At 38.7% G+C, this 25,062-nt stretch overlaps 4 protein-coding genes across 4 annotated transcripts in view; 1 reads left to right on the top strand and 3 right to left on the bottom strand.

Moving 5' to 3' along the window:
* The window catches only part of Nachralpha6 (nicotinic acetylcholine receptor alpha6), a 471,989-nt gene extending 462,118 nt beyond the window's left edge, over positions 1-9,871 (bottom strand). The window contains exons 1-2 of the mRNA XM_076785216.1: positions 8,842-9,871; positions 5,909-6,479 (exon numbers count right to left, since the gene is read on the bottom strand). Of these exons, the coding sequence (XP_076641331.1) occupies positions 5,909-6,044 (136 nt within the window). The 5' untranslated portion in view covers positions 6,045-6,479; positions 8,842-9,871. The remainder of the gene's footprint in view (positions 1-5,908; positions 6,480-8,841) is intronic.
* Positions 9,872-14,393: 4,522 nt separating this feature from the next.
* On the top strand, positions 14,394-19,099 carry LOC143352597 (uncharacterized). Its single transcript, XM_076785229.1, has 8 exons — positions 14,394-14,587; positions 15,496-15,636; positions 17,162-17,279; positions 17,895-18,056; positions 18,120-18,353; positions 18,500-18,631; positions 18,714-18,886; positions 18,972-19,099. Exons 2-8 carry the CDS (start codon positions 15,500-15,502, stop codon positions 19,045-19,047), a joined length of 1,032 nt encoding a protein of 343 aa, XP_076641344.1. The 5' UTR covers positions 14,394-14,587; positions 15,496-15,499; the 3' UTR covers positions 19,048-19,099.
* Positions 19,100-19,221: 122 nt separating this feature from the next.
* Positions 19,222-20,489, bottom strand: LOC143352598 (uncharacterized). The gene is made up of 3 exons (XM_076785230.1): positions 20,341-20,489; positions 19,831-20,256; positions 19,222-19,732 (listed from the first exon to the last, which is right to left on the bottom strand). Exons 2-3 carry the CDS (start codon positions 20,139-20,141, stop codon positions 19,222-19,224), a joined length of 822 nt encoding a protein of 273 aa, XP_076641345.1. The 5' UTR covers positions 20,142-20,256; positions 20,341-20,489.
* A 679-nt stretch (positions 20,490-21,168) lies between these two features.
* Positions 21,169-24,481, bottom strand: Cpr28 (cuticular protein 28). Its single transcript, XM_076784584.1, has 3 exons — positions 24,354-24,481; positions 22,365-22,612; positions 21,169-22,010 (listed from the first exon to the last, which is right to left on the bottom strand). The coding sequence occupies exons 1-3, from the start codon at positions 24,360-24,362 to the stop codon at positions 21,950-21,952; spliced, it is 318 nt and encodes a 105-aa protein (XP_076640699.1). The 5' UTR covers positions 24,363-24,481; the 3' UTR covers positions 21,169-21,949.
* Positions 24,482-25,062: the final 581 nt, after the last annotated feature.

Here is a 25,062-nt window from a genome sequence, read left to right as displayed (position 1 = left end):
CGATCATACCCAGTGAAACAATAATATCAATTTCCACTGCACACAGAATGATTCAAACTTAAAAAAAAGCAGTAATAGAAACAATACGTTTCCTTATCAATAGACTCCGGATCTTTGTGCAAAATAAAAAGTTTACGCATCAAGCACAAGACACAGGAGGTAAGCATAAATTTATATTTTTCATTAATAACTTTAATGTAGCGAAAATAATCCTTTTTTAATACTCTTAAGTCTTTACTCTGTTTTAAATTGCACTTTAAATCCGGGGTCTACTAGGATTTAAATCCCGGAGTCTACTTATCAATTATAGTGTGAAATAATTAGGACCATTTTAAACAACTTTGTTGTTTAGTCTGAGCTCGTGATAAACAATGAAAGAACACGAAAGCTGATAAAACTAGTGTTTTCTCCAGTCTATAACCATGACTCGTGTACATTTTGAAAAATTATAAAAACGATTATGGGTATCCTAAGTTTTTAGTATTTTCGGTATCAATTGTTTCATGAAGTTACCAGCTTCATTCTCCGCTCGATTGCCGAAAATTGCTTTTCTACAAACTAGCAGTTCTCGGAACGTTCAGCTTCGTCTGTTTCCACAGAGCTAATTGTCGTAATTAACGCATGGTTCGATGAAGACTATCGATGGCTCAAGACCACCGGACAATTCGCTTCCCTATTTGCGACTGTTTACATTGATTTCAGATCCCAAATAAATCACGAACGTTTGTTATGATTACGAGCAATTGAAGCAGGTATGAACACTCGTCGAATTGTGATTGTTGATAAAAGCAATTCATCAACGTAGTTAATTAACGAGCAACGAAAAGCGGCAGCGTTTTCGCAATACGAATCGGAAATGCTGACCTGTGTTTAGTATAATTTTCATTTGGAAAATCAACGCCCGATTCCTGTTTTTCTTTTATTTATTTATTTTTTTTCGACATAATCACGTAAAGACCTTGTATACAATACTGTATAACATAACTTGCGCGAGAACAAAGCACCTAATAATACGAGGGATTTATATAATCCAATAAAGATTAATAACTTCGTGGGACACACACGGTGCAGACATGTCTCATTAAAGTGAAATACGACCTGTTACTTTAGAGTTCTGCAATATGTTTCTTCAACCAGAAAAATCGCCAACTACAGTAATACGATTCAAGAACGATTAAGCTTCATGAAAAAACTAAAAGCCTAATATGCAAATATGAAATCTTTCCCACTATCACTTGAATATAATTCTTGTTTCTTTTTGCTACTCGTTCCTCCATTTTATATGGTATTGAAATCTAAACTAGTATCAATATTTTTTCTTGATATAAATTGTTAAATACAAAGTCTGTCCGAATTAATGAATGTACCAATATATAAACTACTATTACATTTTTAATTATGCAATACGCGCCATCGTGTTATATCGTATACTATTTTCAATTGAAATTCAATTGAAGATAAAAATTTTTCTATAATATGATTTTAGTGTATATAAATTGACATCATTGAATTAACTAGTACGTGTCCAGAAGAATACATTTAATTTAAAAAATACATTTTAATAGAGACTACAGAATAAATATTCATATAAATGAATGAATGGCTCTGATTGGTCCGTGTTTTCTGGTATTAACTCCTAAAAGAAGCCACGGGGAACATTCTCGTAAAGGAAAGAATTACTTCAAATGACGTCAGGAATCTTTGGGACACCCTGTATTCACATCAATAGTAGGCGCAACGAATCACACCGTTCCGCGCTACATGGCTTTGTTATAATATAAAAAATTACAAGTGGGTCACATTACCACCTCTTCTTCCCTTATTTGGACTATACAATAGAATGTTTTAAAGTCTCTCGAAGAGCATAAAAAAGGTGCATTTAAGGAAATACAGGAAAAGAAAAATCAATTTTTTCAAGATTCTAGACCAGAAAACCCCTTACAACATTGCCACCTCTTCGTCTGCCATCAGTTTGAAAGAAAATTCGTGAAAATTGTTGTATGTTGCAGCAATTATACGTGTCTGCTCTCTTAAGCCTCAGATTATTGCTAAGGAAAGCTTCCTGATTCCGAACAGCAAGAACCGCACCAAACCGGAGACGCTTTGTCCCCGTATAAAAATCACCGTGGAACGTGCCACGGAACCCATTGTCCGAGTAAATAATTGAGAAACAGCTATCGGTCGGTGTAAACCTTAAAATGGAAAAATACGCAGTGTCCCGGCCAGTTTTGCAGGGAGCTTTCTGCACTCCGCGCGGAAATAACTCACGATCGTGAACGGTACCGAGGTAGATACCCCTGAAATCTGGTCCCACCGAGAGGATATTTCAGCCGAAGCATGGCGATAAATCGGATGACTTATTATCGAGAGTAATCTCCCAACTAAACGAAGAAATGTGCACGGAAAATATATTCTTCGCAAGAAAACGCTGTGTCTTCGTTAACGCTCCCTGACTATTGGAAACTGAAACAAAGTATTAAATACGACGTTGCTATCGCTGGTTCCGTGACCGATTCGAATGCATTATACTCGCAGTGTGTCCCATATTATATACTTGTACTACTCATAATTATTTGAGTGGCAGCGATTTTCCACTTTACCCCAAGTTTTAACAATTGGACATAAATGCTTCATGTTCTTTTTCATAGAATGCTTTTACCTAATGATTTTTTATGGTCGACTCGAATGCGTTATACTTTCGGTGCATTCCATATTATATACTTGTACTACTCATAATTATTTGAGTGTCAGCGATTTCCACTTTCCCCAACTTTTAACAATTAGACATAAATGCTTCATGTTCTTTTTAATAGAATGCTTTTACCTAATGATTTTTTTATGATCGACTCGAATGCGTTATACTCTCAGTGCATTCCATATCATACACTTGTACTACTCATAATTATTTGAGTGACAGCGATTTTCCACTTTACCCCACTTTTAGCAATTAGACATAAATGCTTCATGTTCTTTTTAATAGAATGCTTTTATCTAATGATTTTTTGTGATCTACTCGAATACACTATACTTTCAGTCTCTCTTGTATACCATATTTAAACTATTCATAATTATTTGAGTGACCCCAACTTTCAACAATTAGAAAGGAATACTTCATGGTATTTTTAATACAATTCCTTTGGTGATTTTGATTTCACCTGCCCTACATCTTAATTGTCAGATTTAGCTCCTATCTCAAATAAATTTTTAAATGCATTTACAAATAAACACATTTTCCAATACTTTTCTTAATTTGCTTAAAAACGTATATCATTTTATTAAAAAAAAGGTGGCCATCCCAATCAAAATTAATGTGTATGCAAGAAATTTGTTACATACAGGTGTGCATGTTTTTAGATATTTCTATGTGTTTTCCACCGCGTTAATTTGTTTATTGAGTTATGAGATTAAATAGCAATCGTGGCGCAAATATAAAACTGAAAATGATTGGGGTTTCAGTGGTCGTCTATCGAATAAATTCTTTTTCTCTCGCGTTCTCGTATTTTCATTGTTACCCGTGGGAGACTGATCGATGATTGGGTGACTGAAATCGTCAATAATACAAAAATTGACAGTCTTCTTTCGGGATTTCATAACGCGATCAATTTGATTGCCCCGTGCTCCAAATAGATTAAAATTATAAACCCCATTCAACCGTCATTCTATCTGATCAAAGTTCAAAAGTTTGCGAAGATTGTTAGGCCTCAGGGAAAGCCTAATTTCGGGCGTATTTCACCATAATTAATGTCGGGGTTCGTTTGATCGTGCACGTATTGCTGAGATTGAAATTTTTACTAAATACCTTCAGTATTATCATGTCATAAATTCGTTGTCCAGTGATTTTAATGAGATCAGTACGATCCTCTAAGAAGGTTATCACACTCTCAAGGGTCGACAACTTTTTCCAGCCGATTAGCCTGTCTTATTTTCTGTGTCAGTACTCGATGTTCAGTATAGATTCAGCATTTTCCGTTAAATATCACGGGATCAAATGTCATAACCAACATCCTATCAATAGTCATTCATCCCAACGGCATCGTGACTGGCACGATTCATCGAAAATTGTAGATATGTGCGTTCGTACATCATCCTTTTCATCAATGTTTTCCACGATTCGCACATACATACTTCATATAAAACGCCATAATTGCGCGCTATGCGTGTAATTAAACGAATGCCCAATAAATTAAATTTAAAATGTTCTCGAAGAATTAATCCAAATTGTGCTACCGTATAAACATAAAAAAATGACAAAAGTTTGAAATCCCAGACACGTTGCACGCTCTTCGATAAAGATGCGATGATACCCGCGGACATGTTACAAAAAAATGTTTTCATTTCGAAATCAAATTCTCGTGAAACATATTACGGAATCAACTCTAGAAGAATTATTAAGAATGAACAATCTCCTTAAAATATTTTGACAAATACGTTCCGTTATATGCATTTACTAATGAAGTATAGAATTGTAATCAATCGATTATAAAATCGTTCGCTGAGTGACTTCCATTTAATCATAGTTATATAAATATAATTCGCAATGAGTCACGACTAGGGAAAGGGACCCAATTACTGTGGGGGGTAACAATTACTGTGCCTATATTAATTATACTTATTTGTAAAAAGCATAATGAATATTGAAAAAGAGATATTCAATTTGTTTCCATTAGAATCAGTTAATCCATACGTTACATATCTCTTTTATCATAGTCAGTATGCTTGAAAATTAAGTATGGTTAATATTGGCACAGTAATTGGCACCCTCACAGTAATTGGATCCCTTAAAATCAGTTTATATATATATATCTTTTCTAATATTCATTATGCTTGAAAAATAAGTATAGTTAATATAAGCACAGTAATTGGTACTCCCGCAGTAATAGGGGGCTTTACCCTATAACATATGCACTCAGCTGAGCATATTTGCTATACGTTACAACCTAGTACGAATGTTTTTCCTTAATTTTTCAACAAGCTGTTTCGGACACACGCAAAGAGAGCAGGCAATTTCGAAAATACACGACCACGTCTTCGGGCCAAAACCCCGGGCAGAAAAACCGCAGATAGAGAATAACATAGGGCCAGCGACATCCTGATGGATTCAATCGGAATAAAAACTAAGTGTTTGCCATTTGCAGAGAAGTGAAATGCGGTTTCGTCGTGACGGCATATCGATTCAACTTGTAGGTAGTAACGAAGAGAAGTGAGACTGATTTCATTATACGCTACACTGTCACCGGGCGTGCTGCTCGTAATCATGATTGACGAGACGATGTATTATACATGTTGCCAACGACATTTTCAATATAACCAGCTATTCGTAAATTACATAACAGCGCGCTCGCGCGGCTCGGCAATATTACGATCGGAAATCTGCCGAGAAGTATTCCTAATAATGTCTGGTAATAAACGCTGAGAAAAACGGAAAAAAGTCGCTCATTCCCCATTTATCGTCAATAAAACCTGGTTGAAAGTTTGTGCATTGATCGCGCAGAAAAGATCTCGAAGAGGAATCTCCAAACATAAACGGTGTCGTTTCATTAGGTGCACAAATTGTTGAGTATTCGCAAACAATTAACACGTACTCCACCGATTGACAATAATCTTGATCGCTTTCTGTTCGTTTGCTTCATCGTGTAAGTAATTGACGTTCGCATTTCAAACAATGTTACCAGCGATTGATTGTGGATGCGACGAATATTAATTTGTACACCTAATATTTCGAACATTGCTAGCAGAACAGATAAATAAAATTCTTTGATCAGCTAATAGATCTCGAAACGTAACGAGAAGAAGCGTTTGACGTGCCGGTAGCTGTCGGTCGGTTTTCGGTTAAACAAATTCGATCGTAGATTCCCGATACGGAATTGGAAATTGCCGATCGTAAAATCCGCAGTCGGAGAGGACTTACCTTGAGGTAGGACGGTGAGCAAAAGGACTATTTGGAGACCGGCGCTGACCATACAAAGGTTTATTCGCATCTGCGGCAGGGCTCTCGTCTGGTCCGCCATGGCAAATGAATTTTGCAGACTCGTCGCGGTCGACATCTCTTATTCGCAAAAGGTCGGCTACCAGAATTCGCCTGCTCGCCTTCTAGTATTCCGAATGGGGGGCTCTTGTCCGTTCTCTTGTCGCGCGCGGCACTGCGGAATTCCGTGTGTGTCACTTCTAGCTGCGATCACCGTCTCGCACGTCGCCCGGGAACTCTTCGCCGTGTGCTCTTTCACTGATTATAATCATGACACACCACCGGGTGTCGGCCGAGTGGCGCGGATCGCGAAACAGTTCGCCAGCCAGACGAAGAGCGCATTTATTAACCGTGTTCACCCTACTCAGCCGCCACAACCGAACGTTTCCCCATCACTTTCCGCGCACGACAATGTACATCGGGAACTTCGTCGAAGTCCTCGCTCGTATTGACAGTGGAGTTCTAGGTCCGCGTCGAATTTTCCCACGCCTCGGGCATGCTCCTGTTTAACTCTCTGAAAATAATTGTTCCCTAATGTCAGACCGGTCCGCCGAATCACCGCTCTGGCGTCTCGTTAATATTTTCATTCGATCTACCAAGCGTTACTATCCTTTTCCCCTCCTTCTTTCAGTTACCTCGTTCAGCCATTCTAATCGGATTCAAGCGTTCCGTGATTTCGCTGTTCCATGACCACGGTGTGACTCGCGAACGCTTTTATTTCGGTGCTTACATCCCCGTTGAGCTGTAAACCGTAATTACCACGGCAATTAATTCGAGACCTCTATGCAAATTATTTTACTGCCCCCGATGAAGAAGATTTTTCTTGCACTCTACGTATGCCTTCCCGGAAATAATTCTCTCGTAACTGTGATGATTAGTTAATTAATTTTTACAGTGTGTACGGTTAGAATTCACCATTGAAAGAGGTGGATTTCTGTTGTAATCTCCGTTCTCTGCAATTTTCTCGTAATTAGATCGATTAGTTAATTAATTTCCACGCTGTATGCTATCAAAATTCGGTACTGTGTAACGCATAAAATTTACTGTGATCTGCCACGCGTTGACGTTAAACTAGTAAATATATTAGGGACTCATGACACAAAATACATTCTACTTGTTAACATAAATTTAAACTAATAGAAAAATTGAATCTTGCCAGAACACGTTATTACCTGCTTTCGTTTGATAATTTGTTTACGATTCGATTGACCGAAAAATTGAAATGTTTAACGAAAATAAAAATTTTGTTCAGTTACCACTACTTCGAGTGTTAAGCATCAGATACTTTCACAACATGATAAATGATGCTAACATTAGTGCACACATGACTGTCAAAAAGTTTATTTCAATGAAAAATAAGTTTGTTTAAACAAACGTTGTTTTAATTTTACTCGTATAGGATAGAAACGGTAAGCACCATAATCCTGATCAAGATTTTTACATTTTTATCAATTCAATTCAACACTCAATCTTCAAAATTTTAAAACTTCGATGTCCAATACCTCTTGCGAGGCGTTTCAAAGTTACAACACATTATTTATTGCTGTAACATTGTGCAGACTAAATAGAAATCTAACTAAATTGTAAGTCCAACAACGCAACGATTAAAAGAACGATATCCTGATTTAATTAATTACTTAGAATGTTTATAATAATATTCGAACATGATCAGATTGACAACCAGTGGAACAATAAATTCGTAATACTATGATCACTGAGAACGAAATAAAGCAGGATGTATAGGGTGTTTATAATAGGTCTGCCGGAGCGCAGTAGGTTACTGGTCCGACATATGGCTGACTCATACTACTAACCGCTTTAGGGGAATACAATAGAATTTCCTCACTGAAAACATATCCTACTAGCAAACTTTCTTTCACTTTTCTGTAAATCTATTTAACATAACGAATCGATACGTCCAATATCAATGTAAAATACATTCTATGCACTATTTTCTCTCAACATTCTACTTTCGACGATCCCCAACAAAAATGTTCGACATTTTCAAACCTGAAACAGACTTTACACATTGTTTCTTTTTACCAGTTTGCTCCGAAACGTTTAAAAATAGGTGAAATAAAAATCCTTCGATTCCGAAACCGTGGAATATTCGAAAATACAATCCAATAGCAACAGGATTTTCTAAAACCCTTGAAAATTCCAGGGCACAATACAATGTAGCAATATTTTTTCGGGGAACACAGATGAACCACTAGACGCACTAGACTAGACTCTCTCGATTCACAATGCGATAGTTTACTATTTCGCTATAAGTGGTAAGGGATTTCGCGTGTTCCCATCGGAAAGACGTGCCTCGACTAAAAACAATTGGTTGCCGTTCCGTCTGTAACTGTTTTCACGAACCGCCGCCACACATTATTGTCGTGATCGCGTTCAGGATTCCGCAGAACGAAAAATCCGTGCAAAATCTACTTTGAACCTAACCTTTGCTTAACGAATATCATCGAAATCGAATGGTTTCGTTCCGGTTAAAATAACCGTTTCGAATCAGCTCGTATGAATACGGTGAAAATAGGGGATTCCACCTCGGACAGAAGAATGGCCGAAAATATTCCCGATTAATATCATTAGCGGCATTATCCATAATGAAATCGGTGATTCGGTAAGTTCTGCACACGCTGGCCGTTCCGGAGTTCACCGAAATTACATACATTCCCGAGATACCGGATCGCGGGCTAGCAAATTTCCCGGATTTCATTCGGCGACGAGCACAGAGATAGAGCATCGCCGAGTCAGAAAAAAGAGAGTCATGGAACATGGAAATCACATTTCCTACCTGCCGCGGCGTACGATCTGGTCGGAACTACGTTCGGAAAATTTCAATACTGATTTCTACCTTGTCAATACGAACGTACCTACGGATTTCGTTCGGCGCTACTGTCACCGGGTATCATTTATCAGTAACAACCGCCAGTGTTTCTCTGGCCTTGGTAGCCGGGCCTGCCCGGTCCGTGGACAGGTTTCCGAATCTTTCGGTTCACAGGTGTCCGTATTAGATACGCGTATTCGAACGGGTAAACGCTGGCTCGCTCCTCTTCCGCCGGTGTTGACTCACCAACCGATCACTGTCACGGTTAACACTATATCTATCCGCTTCGGGCGAAGTTCAACCGACGAAATCGATCACCTGTTTCTTCTCCCGTTGCACTCGGGTCCCCTCGGCTCGGATCTTATTAAAATTCCTCATTAGTAATCCTGCGGAGCGCGAGAACGAAGACGATTCGCGCAACAAGGTTCGTCGACCCGGGCACCCTATCTAGCTCCGAAAGGTTCGATTCCATAAACGAGAGAAAGAAAGAGGAGAAGTAGCGGGAGAGAGAGAGAGAGAGAGAAAGAGAGAAAGAGGGAGAGTGAGAGAGAGAGAGTGAGAAAGAGGCAGAGGAAACAAAGAAAGAGAGAGAAAGATCCGGAGAGGAGTTTTTCGAACAGCCCTCCCGCTATCAGATTGAACGTCGAGCCGCGGTCGCACCTTACCCCGGCACTGTTATCATACGGGATCCTATCTGAAGAAGACAGCTATGCTATCGCGATTCTTGGACGCACCACGAGCCTGCGTTCGGTGGCTGATCGGCCTCGTGCATCGTCTTCTTCGTTCTACCACTGTCCACTGGATCCTCCATCCTTTTGGGTATTAGCACCACCTTCCACCTCCTTCGCTCTGCCTCCTACTTCACCGGAGCGCAACACGGTGCTGCCCGTATCCAGGCAACTTGGCCAAGCGTGCCGTGCTCACTCCCACTTTTCCGTGGAGTTTCCTCTCGCATCAGATCCTCGCGAAACACTTCATCTTCCGTTGTGCTCGTTGCTCGCACAGCCGCCTCCCTCGCTCCTGTAGAAAATCATTCTCACGAGCAGGTGCTGCTGCTTGGTCCGACCGCCGCCGCCGCCACCCTCTCTCTCTCTCTCTCTCTCTCTCTCTCTCTCTCTTTCTCGTCTTGTTTCCCTCCGTCTCAATCACATCCTTCGGCACCCGGATGATATCCAACGCGACACGACGACGAGACGTATCCTCTGGCTTCCACGTTGGCGAATGATCACCTCGCCATGACGCGCGTTAACCCGGAACGAGCACCGGGGTTACCGTTTCGCGTTTCCCGTTCACGTTCGCGTCTCGCTCTCTACCCTGTTGCTGGACACCACAAAACACCGCCGCCTCTCTCGTTCTCGGCGCTGCTCGGCTCGGCTCGGCTCGGCTCCGCTCGATCACTCAGGTGTACGCGCGTCCCGCAGGTAGCCAGGTGTGCCAGATATACGGTGGATGTGCAACGAGACGGGTACGCGATACAACGTCGCTGCTCGCACCGGCCGCTCTAACGAGGATTAAAGTCAGGCCGGTGTGTCTAGGGGCCACCTCTATCGCTGGACCCGGGGGTTCGCGAGAACTGTCGGAGAACAAACAGGCCTGGCGTTTTCGTCGGCAAACACTGTATCACACGCGAGACCACGTTGGCGGCGTCGTCGTCTACAGGCAGGCGTAGGCGACTCGCGGTAGACTGAGACAGCGCTCGAGAAAAAGGTGAAGCGGACAGAAGCGAGGCGTGTGCGCGGATAGAGCCAAAGGGGCAACAGCTCGGCGGATGGCAGCGAGGGGGGAGAGAGAGATCGAGAAAACGGGAAAGAGAGACTCTGTGTATGTGTGTGAGCAACAGAGACAGAGCACGCGAGAGAGAGACAGAGAGAGTGAGAGAGAGAGAGAGAGAGGCAGTGATTGCAGGGGTGAGAGAAATGGTCGGACCGTGTGTGTGAGGGAGAGAAAGAGAGAGAGAGAGAGAGAGAGAGAGAGAGAGAGAGAGAGAGAGAGAGGGAAAAAGCGTGCGCAAGCGAGAGACAGACAGAGATAGATAGAGAGAAAAAGAGCAACGGACAGAGAAACAGTGAGAAGGGGAAAGAAAACCGCCTCGTTCTGCGATCGGGTACCCAAACGGAACTGAAAATACCCTGAAATGAGAGACGATCGGGGTCGTGTACGAGCTGCCGGTCGAGCTCTCGCGACTCGCAGCTACCGCCGCGATATAGACGCGAGGAAGGCTCTCTGAGATGGGTACAACCTACACTCCGCCATCCCCTATCCATTCTACATCCCTTCCTCGACGAGAACCCCTACCCCGGAGGTTCAGTCCCACCACGATTTCGCGGGAAGCTGCGAACTGGACCACCACGCAACTAGCGTCCTCCCCACTACCGGTTCGGCTACCAGCCGGGTGCCCTGGTGAGACAGAGAAGAAGGATCGGAAGAGTGGGTGGCCTGGGTTGGAGGGCTCGAGGACACCATCCCCGAAGCCCACCCCACAGATCAATATTCTGCCCACCACCGTGCACCGGAGAACTCTCTGTTCCTCTCTCTCTCTTTCTCCGTCTCCTGGATGCTGGATCCTTGCCTATCCCCCACCCCTGGCCCCCATCCCTCTCTGTCTTTCTCTCTCCGATCACCTCTCGCACAAACCCCCATAGTTCACCCACCCGTTACCGTGTAACTTTCAAGGTGTGCGTGCCCGTGCCCGTGCCGTGCCGTGCCGTGCCGTGCCATACCGTGTATCCCCCTTCCGCACCTTGCACGAGGTGTATGGATTCATGCGTGGACTCGGAAGTACTTTTACATATGTACCATCGGAGTGTGTACGTTAAGTGCGCGGCCCTTCTATGTATACAGCATGTTGATTCCGTAGCGACGACGAGGACGACGACGCGACGATCCGGGAACGATGCTCCAAGCATGGGTCCAGGACCAACGAGAGAGATTAGTGCACCGGTCCGTCCCGGATCCTAAGACCGATGTCGGATCAACGGCGCCGAGCCGCCTCTTCGAGTCCTGCCACCACCGGCTAAAGCGAACTCGGTATAAGTAGAACGCGCCGGGGTGACACGGTTGATGAACCAATCGATCGATTTCGCACCTGTGTGCATTGAACATTAACGATGATAGCACTAACGAATTACCGATCGTCGACGAAGCTCTACAACCTTTGCCCGAGGGAGGCCTGTGTGCCACGTAAACGACGGCTGTGTCGTCGATGCAACCATCGGCTTCGTTATCGCCGTTGCTCGCGGTCATTATTTCGATTAGAACAAAGAAGAAAACACTGTATCACCGGGCATACGTATGCTTCGGTACTTGTTGCACATGAATTCGCCAGGGATGAATGAAATTTGTTAATAACCAGCTGTGTTTTCTGGGCTTGTTGCCTTTAGATTCTGAGAGAAATGATTGATCCGAGATGACAGGGAGGCTGGATGGCTGGCGAATTTGTGAACGGTTTGTTTATATTATTTTATTGCTGCGTCGGTTCCGCAGCGCCCTTTTTTCAATTGTTGAGACGAGAGGTCACCGGCGACGCGAAGGCGTTTTTATCACGGTGTTTAAAGGGGATTTTATGGGGTTGATCTTCATACATCTTCGTTACCATTTTCCAGATTGCTTTTTTAACCAGCTGAGTTTCGACAAACGTATTGCAATTATATTGATTACTGAAAGAATACTTCGTACGTGGTTTACAGAAAATTTTAATTATTGAATCATTGGCATTAGAGTCAGTTATAAAAATTTATAAACACCTGCCACATTTAGAACATTTAATAAGACGCAAGGGTTACAAACGTTTTATGAACGTTGGCTTATTACTTAATGAGAAATGCACAGATTCTGAAAAAGTGGCGATGACTCCTTACACTTGTTTGCCAGGAAATGTAAATCAATCGGTAACACAAAAACCTTAAAGTGTATTGTAGATAAAATTTGTTATTACGATTGTTACGATTATTACATTGATAAATTTTATTCACTTTAATTTATTCAGAGTGGTTGTTTATGAATTTTCATGAGATCGTGTTTTTAGTTCATTTATATTTTTTGTAATATACATTACTGTCTAATCTTGAGCAATAAATAAGTGACTGAGTGTAAAATGTTAAAATCTCTTGTTTTATTTTGCAACAAATATTTGAAACTTGTTACGTATGTGTAGGATTGTATGATAAACTTTCTACTTTATTATTATTACGATATTGTATTCTGTGATATGTACACAATAAATAATATTGAATAAAACTGAAGTATGTAAAACATTTCAAATTAAAATCTGGTATGAATGATGAAATAATAATTCAATTAATTTGTGAGTGAACGAATACTTTCGCGATCGATTTCAATATGAACAATTAGATAAGATTAGATAAGATTAGATAAGAGTAATAAAGATTAATAAATTAATAAGTAAAATGATTGATGTTGAAAGGTAATTTTTGCTATAACACTTCAAATAGTTTAGTTCAGTTCGCGAAAATTAGTATTTATTCCTAGTTCGGAGCTTCGAATAAACATTATTTGAATGAGACCAGTCACCAGTAACATTAATAATAAGGTCATAATCATTAATTTCCGCTGCTGATCAACATTGCTTCATTGTATTTCTTCCATATCCTTTTATAAATTAAAACCTGTATTAAACATTGAAAGTTATCTCGCCAGCAGTATATTCCACGTCTCATAAGAAGATACTCGGGAGGAATTCGCAAAAAACCGTCTGATTGGTCAGGCACACATAATTGTGTCACACGCATTCTCGCTATTCACTACTACTTCAATTTTATAAGTAAATTCGTCAGTAATTTCAGCAGTATTTTTATTCGTAGAAAACTACAATAGACATAGGAGATTAAAAATTGTAATTGCATAGAATTCACACTGACAATAGCAAAAAACTAGTAAAAGAACATTTTCTCATATTTATTTTACTTAAGCAACAAATCGTAAAGCTTCTAAATTGGAAAGCATTAACACAACGTTATTAAATAAAATTCACTGCGCAGATTGAAAAATTAAGATACTGCCTTCCCTCAATATTTACGTACTGCGAGCATAAATGAATTATACTTCTAATGCACGCGATGAGCTCAAATAGCGCTAAAATGAAAATTGCTGTACTCTAAACTTATTAGCTCGTGTCATAAATAGTTCCCATGTTATCAACAAATTGTACTGATGCGTTTACCATACTAATGACTCATCACACTCGAGCCATCTAATAAGTAATAACGAGTCGTCGCAAATAATTGCGAATGTATAATTAATTGAGACGTCATTCTTTTTTATTGCATCAGCAAGTAAAACTGATGTACCAGAATGGAAATTATTTTTTTTAGAAAAATTTATATTTTCCACAACTCATTTATCCAAATTTTCATAAAATTTTGGAAAAAATTACTTGGAAAAGGAAGTATACTTGCCTACTTACAGCTAATAATCCGGAGATTGCTATTACTGGTCTTCGATAATTTAGAGCTCTTCTCTCTGATCGGTATTTCAGTTCCCGAGCTGCTATCATAGATAACTCTAATTTCTGAATCGGTTAAGAAGCTAACTTCCATCACGAAGTGTTACATCTTATTCGCATAACTTGTTCGTGCTGGAAGTTTATTTCACACGTCATGATACTTTCTAATCAGTCTTATTCTCCTTACCAATCGAGAACCGACTTTCTTTGCCAGACGTGTTTATGGCAACCCGGCGCGCATAGTTCCCGTACTAATTACCAACGTGATCTGAAAATCGAACGACCATTGCCGATTTTATTTCGCAGTGTTAAAAAGTGATACAAAAAATACGTAAGTATTTATTGATAAAAATTGTACAGTGCATGTCATCCATACAGTGCATCGTGTTTTTACCGACACATGTAAACTTCATTAAAAGTTGTTTATGATATCCATACACAATGATAATCTTATCGTGATCTGTCAATGGCAATGCACAATAAATGTGTCCATTTTATGCGACCGCACGTGCCGTCGTTTAATGACGCTGTCATTTATTCTACTGTGGTCCTTGAACGCTAAAAATACGAGATGAATTTAATATATTCTTTCTCGACCATTGAAAATGTTTATTTATGCCGTACACGTGACTGTGTTAGTCTCGCGTGTACGGTTTTCACTAAGGACCATTAGTTATTTAATGAGATGATTAAGTGTAAATTAAGAGTAAATATAATAAAACGTATTTTTAAATTTTCAGCTGTCAATAATTTCCATACAGCATTCTAAATTTTATAAAATTGTTTGTTCCCTTAAAATGTACTTAAACTGATTTGTATTGTCATTTTCATATCTAAAATACGCGTACTCGTGGAACGAAACTAAAAATGCTGAAACGAAAAAATATTTCAAACTGTACGATTGATTAAAAATTGCGTGATTCTTTTCCTTCCATTTGAACTTTGAAATGCTGCACTGATAAAGTAATCGAATATCAAAAAATGCATGTCTTGTATAAGAATAATATTATCCGTAATTGCAGTACATCATACTTTTTTAGAACACAGTGAAAATGATATGACACATTTAATAAATTAAATTGCCTTATTTTTTTTAATGTTTATTTGTTACTTCTTCTTACTTCAATATAAATTTTCGATTTACATAATTATTACTTAACAATTTGTAATGTTACTGAATCTAGAACTAATAATAGGTTATTCATAGAATATCAACAATTAATTTTTTAAACTACGTAGCGAAATGTTGCCACCAACATACGTTGAAGGCTTCCACGATTTGGAGGCTGTGAAAGCAATGGAATATCGGCCTCTCGGTAAAACCGGATTATTAGTCAGTAAATTGTCACTTGGTGGTGGGCCCTTTGGTTGCCATTATGGGTTAGTATCAATAAATCAGTACCAATTAAATATGCAGAAATGTTTAACGTAAATTAAACAATCTCACAAATTACTGACCTCCTTGGACGATGCGAAAGAACGACGTAGGACTATTGTATACTTGGGATCCGAAGTCTGTGAACTGTATAATTAGTTTCGTAATTTTATTTCACTCAAATTAAAAAATGACTATAACCTAAACTTAAAGAACAAATAATAAATTATCTTTTTGAGAGTTGTTAGAATTCGTGTTATTCGATATTTGAAAATATAATATTGATATGTACAGTCCCGTTCAGCTATCGCCCGTGCGGGCAGAGAATTTTGTTCCGCGGGCCAGTGTCGCCAGATGGGAGGAGGGAGCACGAATCGAAAGGAAAAAATTACGTTCTGTCTGCCAGTATCGGAGTATGTATGCACAATAGAGACAAGACGCGTCACGTGACCTGGTCGCGCGGTAGAAGGGGAAGTTAGAGTGGGGGCACGAGTCTTGATCTGGCGACACTGCCGTGGGCACAAATAACTTGGCGGGCAACGAACCACGCCTCCTAGGGCAACGTTGCATGCGTTCGTCACCCGTACTGACGCTACTGGTCGAAGGCAGTAACGGCGGATCGACAGCAGATTATTCCAAGACTGAGTGAGATAGAATGATCATCGGCCGAACGGCAATATGTGCGAGAAACACAGTGAATTTTCGATATATGTCAGTAACACGGGTGTTGATGTCGTTTATCGTCCAAGAGTCACTATTCTTTGATCCGCGCCGAACGTGGAAAAAGACAGCGATGCTCGCCGGCGAGGTCTCGCTCGCTGAGGAGTGTAAACATAACACGGGTCAGGTATACAACTAATCCAATAATAAAACTTCTTTGTTTTTCGTTATTTTTTCAGGACTTCCGCCAACAGATTCGTGGAATTTTTCTAATCAAGATGCTATCAAATATGATATAATTACGATGATATTTGCTTGTGTAATGAACGACGAAAGTTACTTTCTGATGAATGATATCGTGTCTGGTATCATTTTAATCAGAAAAATTCCACAAATATATTGGTGAAAGTATCATAAAAAAAATAATTAATAATAAATAAGTTTAAGTTTTTATTGAAAGTATCATTTTCATTAGAAAAATTCCACGAAATAAAGAAGTTTTGTTATTGGATTAGTAGTGGTCTCACATCGATATAACCGACCCGTATTATGTTACGTTCCTCGGCGACCGAGGCTCTCGAGCATCTTGGCCCCTCACGGGGTATACCCCGCGGTAGTGGGGATAATTCCGCGACCTTTATCGGCCATGCCTCGACGACATATAGAGAAAATTCGCTGCAGCCCATACACTGTGGGCCGCGCTGCCCACAGCTATGCCCGCAGGTATCAACGGAGGCCCTTGCCCGCCAGAAGGTTGTCGAACGGGACTGATATAGATAAACACACTGCGGTACTCAAAATAAAAACTTTTATATTGGGAAATTTTTGGATTATAGCAGTTAAACCTTTTATATTTTGATTTATCGATAGTACGTACAATGAAGAAGAAGCTATTGAGTTGATACGCCAAGGAATAAAACGGGGCATTAATTATATCGATACTGCACCATGGTACGGACAAGGGCGTTCCGAAAACTTAATTGGAAAAGTAATGAACAATTTTTCAATTATACGATAGAAAACCATTTATCTCTCATTCCTATTTGGAGACGTAACTACTCGAAATATTTTTAGGTTTCCATTCCAATGAAAGTTAATATTCGTACAAGTTCTTTGATGCTTTACAAATCCACGATAGTGTGCAATTACATATCTCGTATTAATGAAATTATAACATATTACGTGCAGTGTGTCGTTTCAAACAGCGACCACGATTCACGTAGAAATTGCATAATAAATAAAAACCGAAGATAATCTTAATCTTTGTGAGGGCTCTTATCGCAAGTAAAATAAAGCAAAATGTATTTCGATAAAATAGCAGCCACGTATAGAAGTAATGTCGCAACTTATCATGAAAACTTCTGCGTTATCATGCGGTAGAAGAACTATTTCAAAATATTGGTATAATCTTGGAGAATGAAAGCACATTTGGAAAGAAATCCGAAAAGAAGTCCACAAATCATGGCAGCCAATTTGTAAAATATAATTTTTGAAAAATGTCATTTCCCCGTATTTATTTCAAACACTCCAAATAGGAATATCCCTTCAACAGAATGTAGTGACAAATTGTTATTAATATTTAATTTTTCTTTGCCAATGGTAGGCTTTAAAAGGCATTCCAAGACAGGCATATTACATTGCGACAAAAGTAGGAAGGTATGAATTGAATTACGAAAATATGTTTGATTTTTCGAAGGAGAAAACTAGGAAAAGCTTCAAGAATAGCTTAAACATTTTAGGCTTAGATTACGTTGATGTTATACAGGTAAGTAGGATTTCTCGTCGTTTCTGCATTTAATATTTCTAAATTGTATTTATAATTTTACAGGTTCACGACATTGAATTCGCTCCAGGTTTAGATATAGTGATTACGCAAACTCTACCGGAACTATCGTGTCAAGTTGCAGATGGTAAGGCCAAATTTATTGGTATCACCGGATATCCGGTGTCCATTTTGAAAGAGTGCATCGAAAAGAGTAATATTAATATATCTTGTATATTAAGCTACGCAAGGCTTACGCTAATAGACGATACGTTGATGGAATATATTCCGTTTTTCAAGGTACCATTTTCTACCTCCATTTTCCATTAATATTTTCTGCAATTCGTATCATTAAAATAAAAAATAGTTCTATAGTTTCTATCAATATTCTTACGGTCTTTTAATATCTAAAGATAAACGTATAGCACTTTCTTGTAATATTCTAGACAAACAATATTGGCATAATTAACGCTTCGTTGCCATGTATGCGACTGTTAACTAATGATGGTCCTCCAGCCTGGCATACTTGCTCAAAGCAAATGAAAGAACTTTGTGCAGATGCAGGAAAATATTGTATGGTAAATAAATTGAAATGAACGAGAACGATAAATACATTATACGAAAAATGTCGAATTAATCTGAAAAATGTTGAACTTTCAGGACCATGATATAGAATTGGCAAAACTAGCAATATGGCATGCTCTGCAATGTAAGGATGTATCCACGTCCCTCGTTGGAATGCAAACTTTAAAACAGTTAAACATCAACTTCGATGTTCTACTAAATGGCATTACGGAAAAAGAAAAAATTTTGCTAGAAGAAATTCAAGAAAAGTAAGCTGTTTCGTGTAAAAATAGTAAAACTAAAAAACGATTATTGATAGAAAATATAAAACTTATAAAACAATCTGTATTTTAGGTACTTATCTAAAATACCAGAAAAACACTGGGAGAATAAAGAAGTGCAAATGTATTGGGAAAATATGAAAAAGTGAGAAAAATATATTTATATAAATGCTTTGCACAAATACATCATACTGGAATCACCAATAATCTTATATATCTAATAATAAGTGAGACTTTCCAAGAATTCTTAGAAAATGCAGTCAGACTTGTGGATGTCATACAAAACTTTATTAGAGTATTAAACAATATACCAAATCTAATGCTTATTTATTGAGCATTGCTTTATTATAAACAGGAGGCACATATTCGTCTTCACCAGGTTTAATCTGATATGTTAATTCATACGTTAATATAGTTATAAATGTACCCAAAACTGGTTTATGATACATCAGTTTCAATTCAAAACCCTTTTTAAGGCACAACTCCCTTCCATGTTCTGTATACTCTGAGGCAACAATGTTAGCACGACGATACCCTTGCTCTATTGCGAAGAAGAGAGCAACATTAATAAGACATGAGGCTATTCCCTTCCTCCTGTATAGATGGTGCACATGTAATCTTTTAATCCATGCACCTTTATCCGATGTATGACTTTTGCACAAGGCAACCGTACCTACAATCTGTTTAACTCGAGACGAGATATCAATATTCGAGTTACGGAATTGTTGCTCTGTCATAATGGTATATTGTACATTTTGTGGATTTTCTGTCATTAGATACGGCTCAAATGCCTCAGCAACCCAAAAACAGGAAAAGGCATTGGACATGTAAATCCTGTTGCAATAAATGAAGAAGTTTTTATAATCGTCATTGCAGTTAATTGATTTATGTTCACATTTCTAAGCCATAGATTTACTTTCATAGTCTTTTACCTGGGTATATTAGAAAGTTCTTCGTTAACTTCCATAGCTTTTGTAATGAAACCTATGTGAGTTCCAACATATACGAAGAAAATAACAAGAGGTACAACTAACAAACAAATGGTCAGAGGTAATCCAAAAAAAATGAACATAATAGCAGCAAATAATATCATCATTTGAAATGTTAATTCTTTGAAGACAATTCCAAAAAATGTTGAATTTAACGATGATATTATGCCGGCTTTTATTAATTCTTTGCAACTTATTTCGTCGCCTGGCCTGTAGCTTCGTGTTACTATAATGTGACTCATTTCTGAAGGCATTTCTCAGGATTTTATAACCTTGTAAATAATTAAAAAATTGTAAGTTAAACGCAGACGAGCTCACATACTGTACGATCGTACATATTCAACAATTTCGTTTTAATATTCTTGTCACCTGTAATTTATACAAATATTAAATAGAGTATATTTACGAGAATTTATTTATACATATATAAAAACTGATTTAAATAATACCTACTCTTCTTAGAAATATATACTACGAAAAGGTTTTCTTTTAATCTACGATCATAACTGACAATTACAAAACTGAATTCATTTCCTATATGTCAAACTATATCAACAATTAGAAGACATGTGATACCATAGACGAGGTATAAAAGTAGACCAAACACCATTTGGGGTTTCTGTCTCACGATCTGAAATACCGATATCAATAAAAACAACTCGACTTCTTGCGCCCTCTACGCTGATAAACGTTAAATCTTGGAACTAGATCCACGAAAATGATCAAACCTGGACAAATCACAGACGAGGTATAGGAGTAGACCAATTACACAATGTATTTTCAGAGAGGAATGATAGTGCTCGCTCACGGGGTTTCTCGGTACCGAGATCACCGACGAGAGATTTTTAAAGACTGCCATCCACCGTGTTAAACTGCGAGTCTCAAAGATGCCAGGTGGGTGCTGAAAGCGGTCGGTAACGGCCCCAATCACCGACGAGATATATCTCGTCGGTGCTGACAGTCTTTCTAAATATCTCGTCGGTGTCGGTACTGTTCCCTGCTAGAAGCTGCTCGGTTCTGTTCCCTGCTAGAATCTGCTTGGTTCTGTTTCATGCTAAAAGCTGCTCGGTTCTGTGCCATGCTAAAAACGGCGATGTCACGAAAGTGGGAACGCCGAAACCCCGGGCGTGAGCAGTCTCCTATCCTCTCTGATACTGTTAGACGTCCAGTTCGGGTCATAAGACTTTCAAACCTAATATGGACGTAAAGTGGACGTCTTTAAGACGTCCTGTGCTATCTAGGATCCTGACGTGGGAATAAATATTGGGAAATATTTTTATTAAATTAATTTTTTACTATACAAATAGAAAGGTTTATAATATCTGAAAGGTACATGTTATTATACAATGCGCATTTCTTTTTATTTGCACAATTGATGTGTTGTTATACATATACATACATACGAGAACATGTGTAAAAAAAGAACTCGTTTCTACATTAATTCTGAAACTTCTGAAACGTGTTATCGAGTAAGTATATTTCGTCGTCGCTTCTCTGAAAATAGTTTACAAGTGGAACTTCTATCGCCTCCCATTCAACATGTTTATCAATAGTTAATACACACATTTGTGTAACATAAATCATTTCTGAGCATTGGCACGCGTTTCACGAATAAAGTCTCAACATAAATTACTATGTTTAAGTTATTTAATCAATTATTTAAAATACAATACAACAATGTTTAAAGTGACATCAATAATACAACTATTGTAAGTAATCTGTATTGTTTTGTCGTGCTTCACGTTTTCATAAAATTGAACAAATTTTATACCCTTTGTTGAGCCGCCTTATTTTGAATCGCAGAAACAAAATTCAAGAAGGTAGAGAAAGAAATCATGTACGCGCTTTAACGATAGTAGCATTGAATGTTCGATTACTTAAAGTTCAATACTTTTAACGGTTAAATTTATCGATTGGCGAACCACGTGCCAAGTAAGTACGAACGAGTTCAAGTAACTACTTATACAGAGTATTCTCATTTATTTATAATAATAGCTATGTGTCAGAGGTCGACAAATCCTAGGTAACGTTGGTAGCGCAGAACTTCGGTTTTCAAACATTTTTATTTCGAAACGAGGTTAATGGTGGGGTGAAATCCGTCTTTGTCAGCTGTATAATCAACCCTGTAAAGAATTAATTTGATTTAATATCGGCGTTGTGATTTAATTACTAGTATTTGGTATTAACTTTTGATAATGAGCAAAGTAAATGTGTTTCATTACAGTCATATGAACCATTTAATGCAAAAGTGGTATAAGTCAATGTCTTTCCGTGTTTGGTTTAACACCACATTTCAAGAATTTAACCACCATTAAATAAAATAATTATAATATAATATTATCGTCGCTTGCATAAAACAAACGTGTTTTATATTATATACAAAATACTTTTTGGGTCCTATGCATGTATGTATAGTACAAGCAATAAATAAGTACTAATTTTGTTTTGCTTTAAAACAATAACAAATAAATACTTACCTGTAAGTATGACCATCCGGTGACGTAAAACTGAAACTACCAGTAACGTCGAGGGATTCGTCGTCGGTACCCTGATTCTTTAATTCCGCGGTTTCGTCCCTCTTCTGACCGTCGCTTTGTTCATAACTGAAGTGATATCCCCCCACTCCGATGTTGTTCGATTCTTCCTGCTTTAGAATCGTAACTTCGTTTGGATTGCCTTGAGGTGCTGCGAGAGCTCCTGCTATCGCTGCCACGAAGATGATGATCTACGAAAAATAAATAATAAAATTATCTAACAATTTCTCGTTGGAAGAAGAGCTCAGTCTAATGGCGATTGCACACTAATCGCCAAAAGTTGGCTAGAAGAATTTCCTTAGATTTCTGATACAAAGGACTGCTGATAGAAATAATGACTTGTCAATGACCATCGGCATATGATTTACATTTTGCGCGATGCAAATTAAATGATGTAAGCTAACAGTTCTGTTTTGTAAGTTCTAAGTATAGAAGCTTTTACAGAGAAAAATATTAGATATAAGAATATTTATATCTAGGAATATTAGAATATTTGACATTTATGGTAAACAGTGGCAATACTTTAATCTATATTTCCAATTTATGTAGAAACTCTGTTTATAAACTAATGTTTAAGGTAAGATATCGGTCGTGGATGAATACGATATGTATTCATAGATATTTACATACGTTGCATTCAATTGGGGGACATCTAAAGTTGCCTCTAGTCGAATGTCTGCACGCATACTTGCATACTACTCAATACACAAGAAATTCAAAACCCGAAACTTCACTTTCGAACATTATAGTTTTTTCGTGACAAATATAAAGACTGACGAAACGAATATGTTTCAGTAACGAAAATAGCCAGCGTTCGTTAAACAATGCGCACGTATAACTAGCCACTGATTATAAATATCACCGAATCGGATAACAGACATAAAGATAAACTATCATAATGCATAGGAATATTTAAAAGTTAATATTATCAGATTATATTATATTTTCACAGAGAGCTAAACTATAATAAATATACTGCCAATTTTATGCGTTTATAACAAAAATGAGTACGCGCGATTTAGAGTAATGAACAGACTAAAACAGTTTTAAAATATCAATATGTTAGTGTCAGCTGATTGAAATCACTAAAGGAAGAATTAAATTTCTATTTAGCTACTGTTTTGTACAATTTATATAGACTAGTGTTATCTTATATAGCCTAATAATAATTTAAGAGTCGTACTCAATGAATCTTTGATTTAACGTTGTTTTGGAAAAGGTAGTATCAATTCTCAATGAAATTCAACGCGGCGTGTCCGCAGCGGCGGATTTACGGATTATGCCGTCCATTTTCATTTAAATGAGCAACGAATTTTGTTTAGTGTCGTATACATTTCTACGAAATTATGGCTAGATCGAATAGTCTAATAATACGCAAACGAACAAATTGACCACCACCCAACAGGCAGGAGGTATCTTTCTAAAATTTATCGTTGTCAAAGATGTTCCACTAACGAAAATTTACGGCCAATACAGCTCGTTTTAGTAAATCCACCGGGATGTGCGAAAACTTTTGTTGTTCGTTGCGAATGCGACAAGGTGGCTCCGAGGATTGGACTGGATTCCGTCGCGAGTAGGTGGAACCAGGCCGATGATCGCTCGGTAAATTTTTACGATTAATCATCGGGGGTGCGCGTAACATCGCTCAAGCACAAACGTCACAGTTCTCTTCACTTTCACTGTTATGTAAATCATTTCGGCTGACTGTGCCCAGCAGTCGAGGAAAATCTCCGGCCGACGACCTGCCCGGACCTGTGCGGACCTGTGCGGACCTGTGCGGACCGGCACGGACCTGTGCGAACCGGCACGGACCCGTGCGGATCCGCACCCGCGCGGATGGTCGGTGACGAATCGACGAATTTTACGGTACAATGATAGTAACTCGATCTGTGTGTCAGCAAAACCGTTTTTCTTCTGTAACCGGAAACCCACCGTCTTCATTGCGAGGACTCTTCGTGCAAACAATTCCTATCCCTTTCGTCCTTAAACAGCGATCGATACGCGATACCAAGGATCCCTGGCGCATTTGCCTTTATATAGTCGGAACATCACGAGCGTTGCACCCCCACCCGCATTTTAGACTGAACAGAGATTCGCGGATGAGTCTCCCCTAGCATGGCACTAGGATGCATCCGTGAGTGCAATGGTGCAAGTATCCACTCTTTACGAGCCTGTTTGCATTCTTTGCTTCGGCGCTGTGTTTGCTCAGCGTTTCTCTTATTACTCCATTCTACCGCGCGAATACCAGAGAAACACTTCAAACCCACAAAATCTTTTGTCGGATAAAACTTCACGGTTCCATTCACCGCCTAAATGAACTTATGCAGCTATCCGTTGCACGAACAAACGTTATTTGCAAGTTCTCTGCATGGTTTTTACACGCGAAATAAATGCACGGGTCTGAGTGCAAAGCTGAGTAAATAGTAATGGGTAATATTTTAAAATAATCCTATTTATTTGAAGTATGCGTACAACTTTGAAAACAAAATATGTCATTTGATGCAATGGTAGTGTGATAGTATTTCATTTGACGAATGTTGAAAATACTTCGCATTTTTTTTTTATTTTAAATATTTTTGCTGAATGTTATGGTTCGTATCCATTAAATTTATGAGTATAGATGATTTCCTGATTAGGAATT

This window comes from Halictus rubicundus, chromosome 3 (genome assembly GCF_050948215.1).
Source record: "Halictus rubicundus isolate RS-2024b chromosome 3, iyHalRubi1_principal, whole genome shotgun sequence".
Taxonomy (NCBI): Eukaryota; Metazoa; Arthropoda; class Insecta; order Hymenoptera; family Halictidae; genus Halictus; species Halictus rubicundus.
Note: the sequence above shows the minus strand (reverse complement) of the source record. Positions and strands in the feature narration are given on the sequence as shown.

Excerpts from the sequence above, each read along its gene's own strand:
- LOC143352597 (XM_076785229.1), top strand. The coding sequence starts at position 15,500 with ATGTTGCCACCAACATACGTTGAAGGCTTCCACGATTTGGAGGCTGTG. Across the intron at positions 15,637-17,161 it reads CCCTTTGGTTGCCATTATGG|TACGTACAATGAAGAAGAAG; the intron begins GTTAGTATCAAT and ends ATTTATCGATAG. Across the intron at positions 18,354-18,499 it reads AATATATTCCGTTTTTCAAG|ACAAACAATATTGGCATAAT; the intron begins GTACCATTTTCT and ends GTAATATTCTAG.
- LOC143352598 (XM_076785230.1), bottom strand. The coding sequence starts at position 20,141 with ATGCCTTCAGAAATGAGTCACATTATAGTAACACGAAGCTACAGGCCA. Across the intron at positions 19,733-19,830 it reads GAACTTTCTAATATACCCAG|GATTTACATGTCCAATGCCT; the intron begins GTAAAAGACTAT and ends TTATTGCAACAG.
- Cpr28 (XM_076784584.1), bottom strand. Across the intron at positions 22,011-22,364 it reads CCGGATGGTCATACTTACAG|GGTTGATTATACAGCTGACA; the intron begins GTAAGTATTTAT and ends AATTCTTTACAG.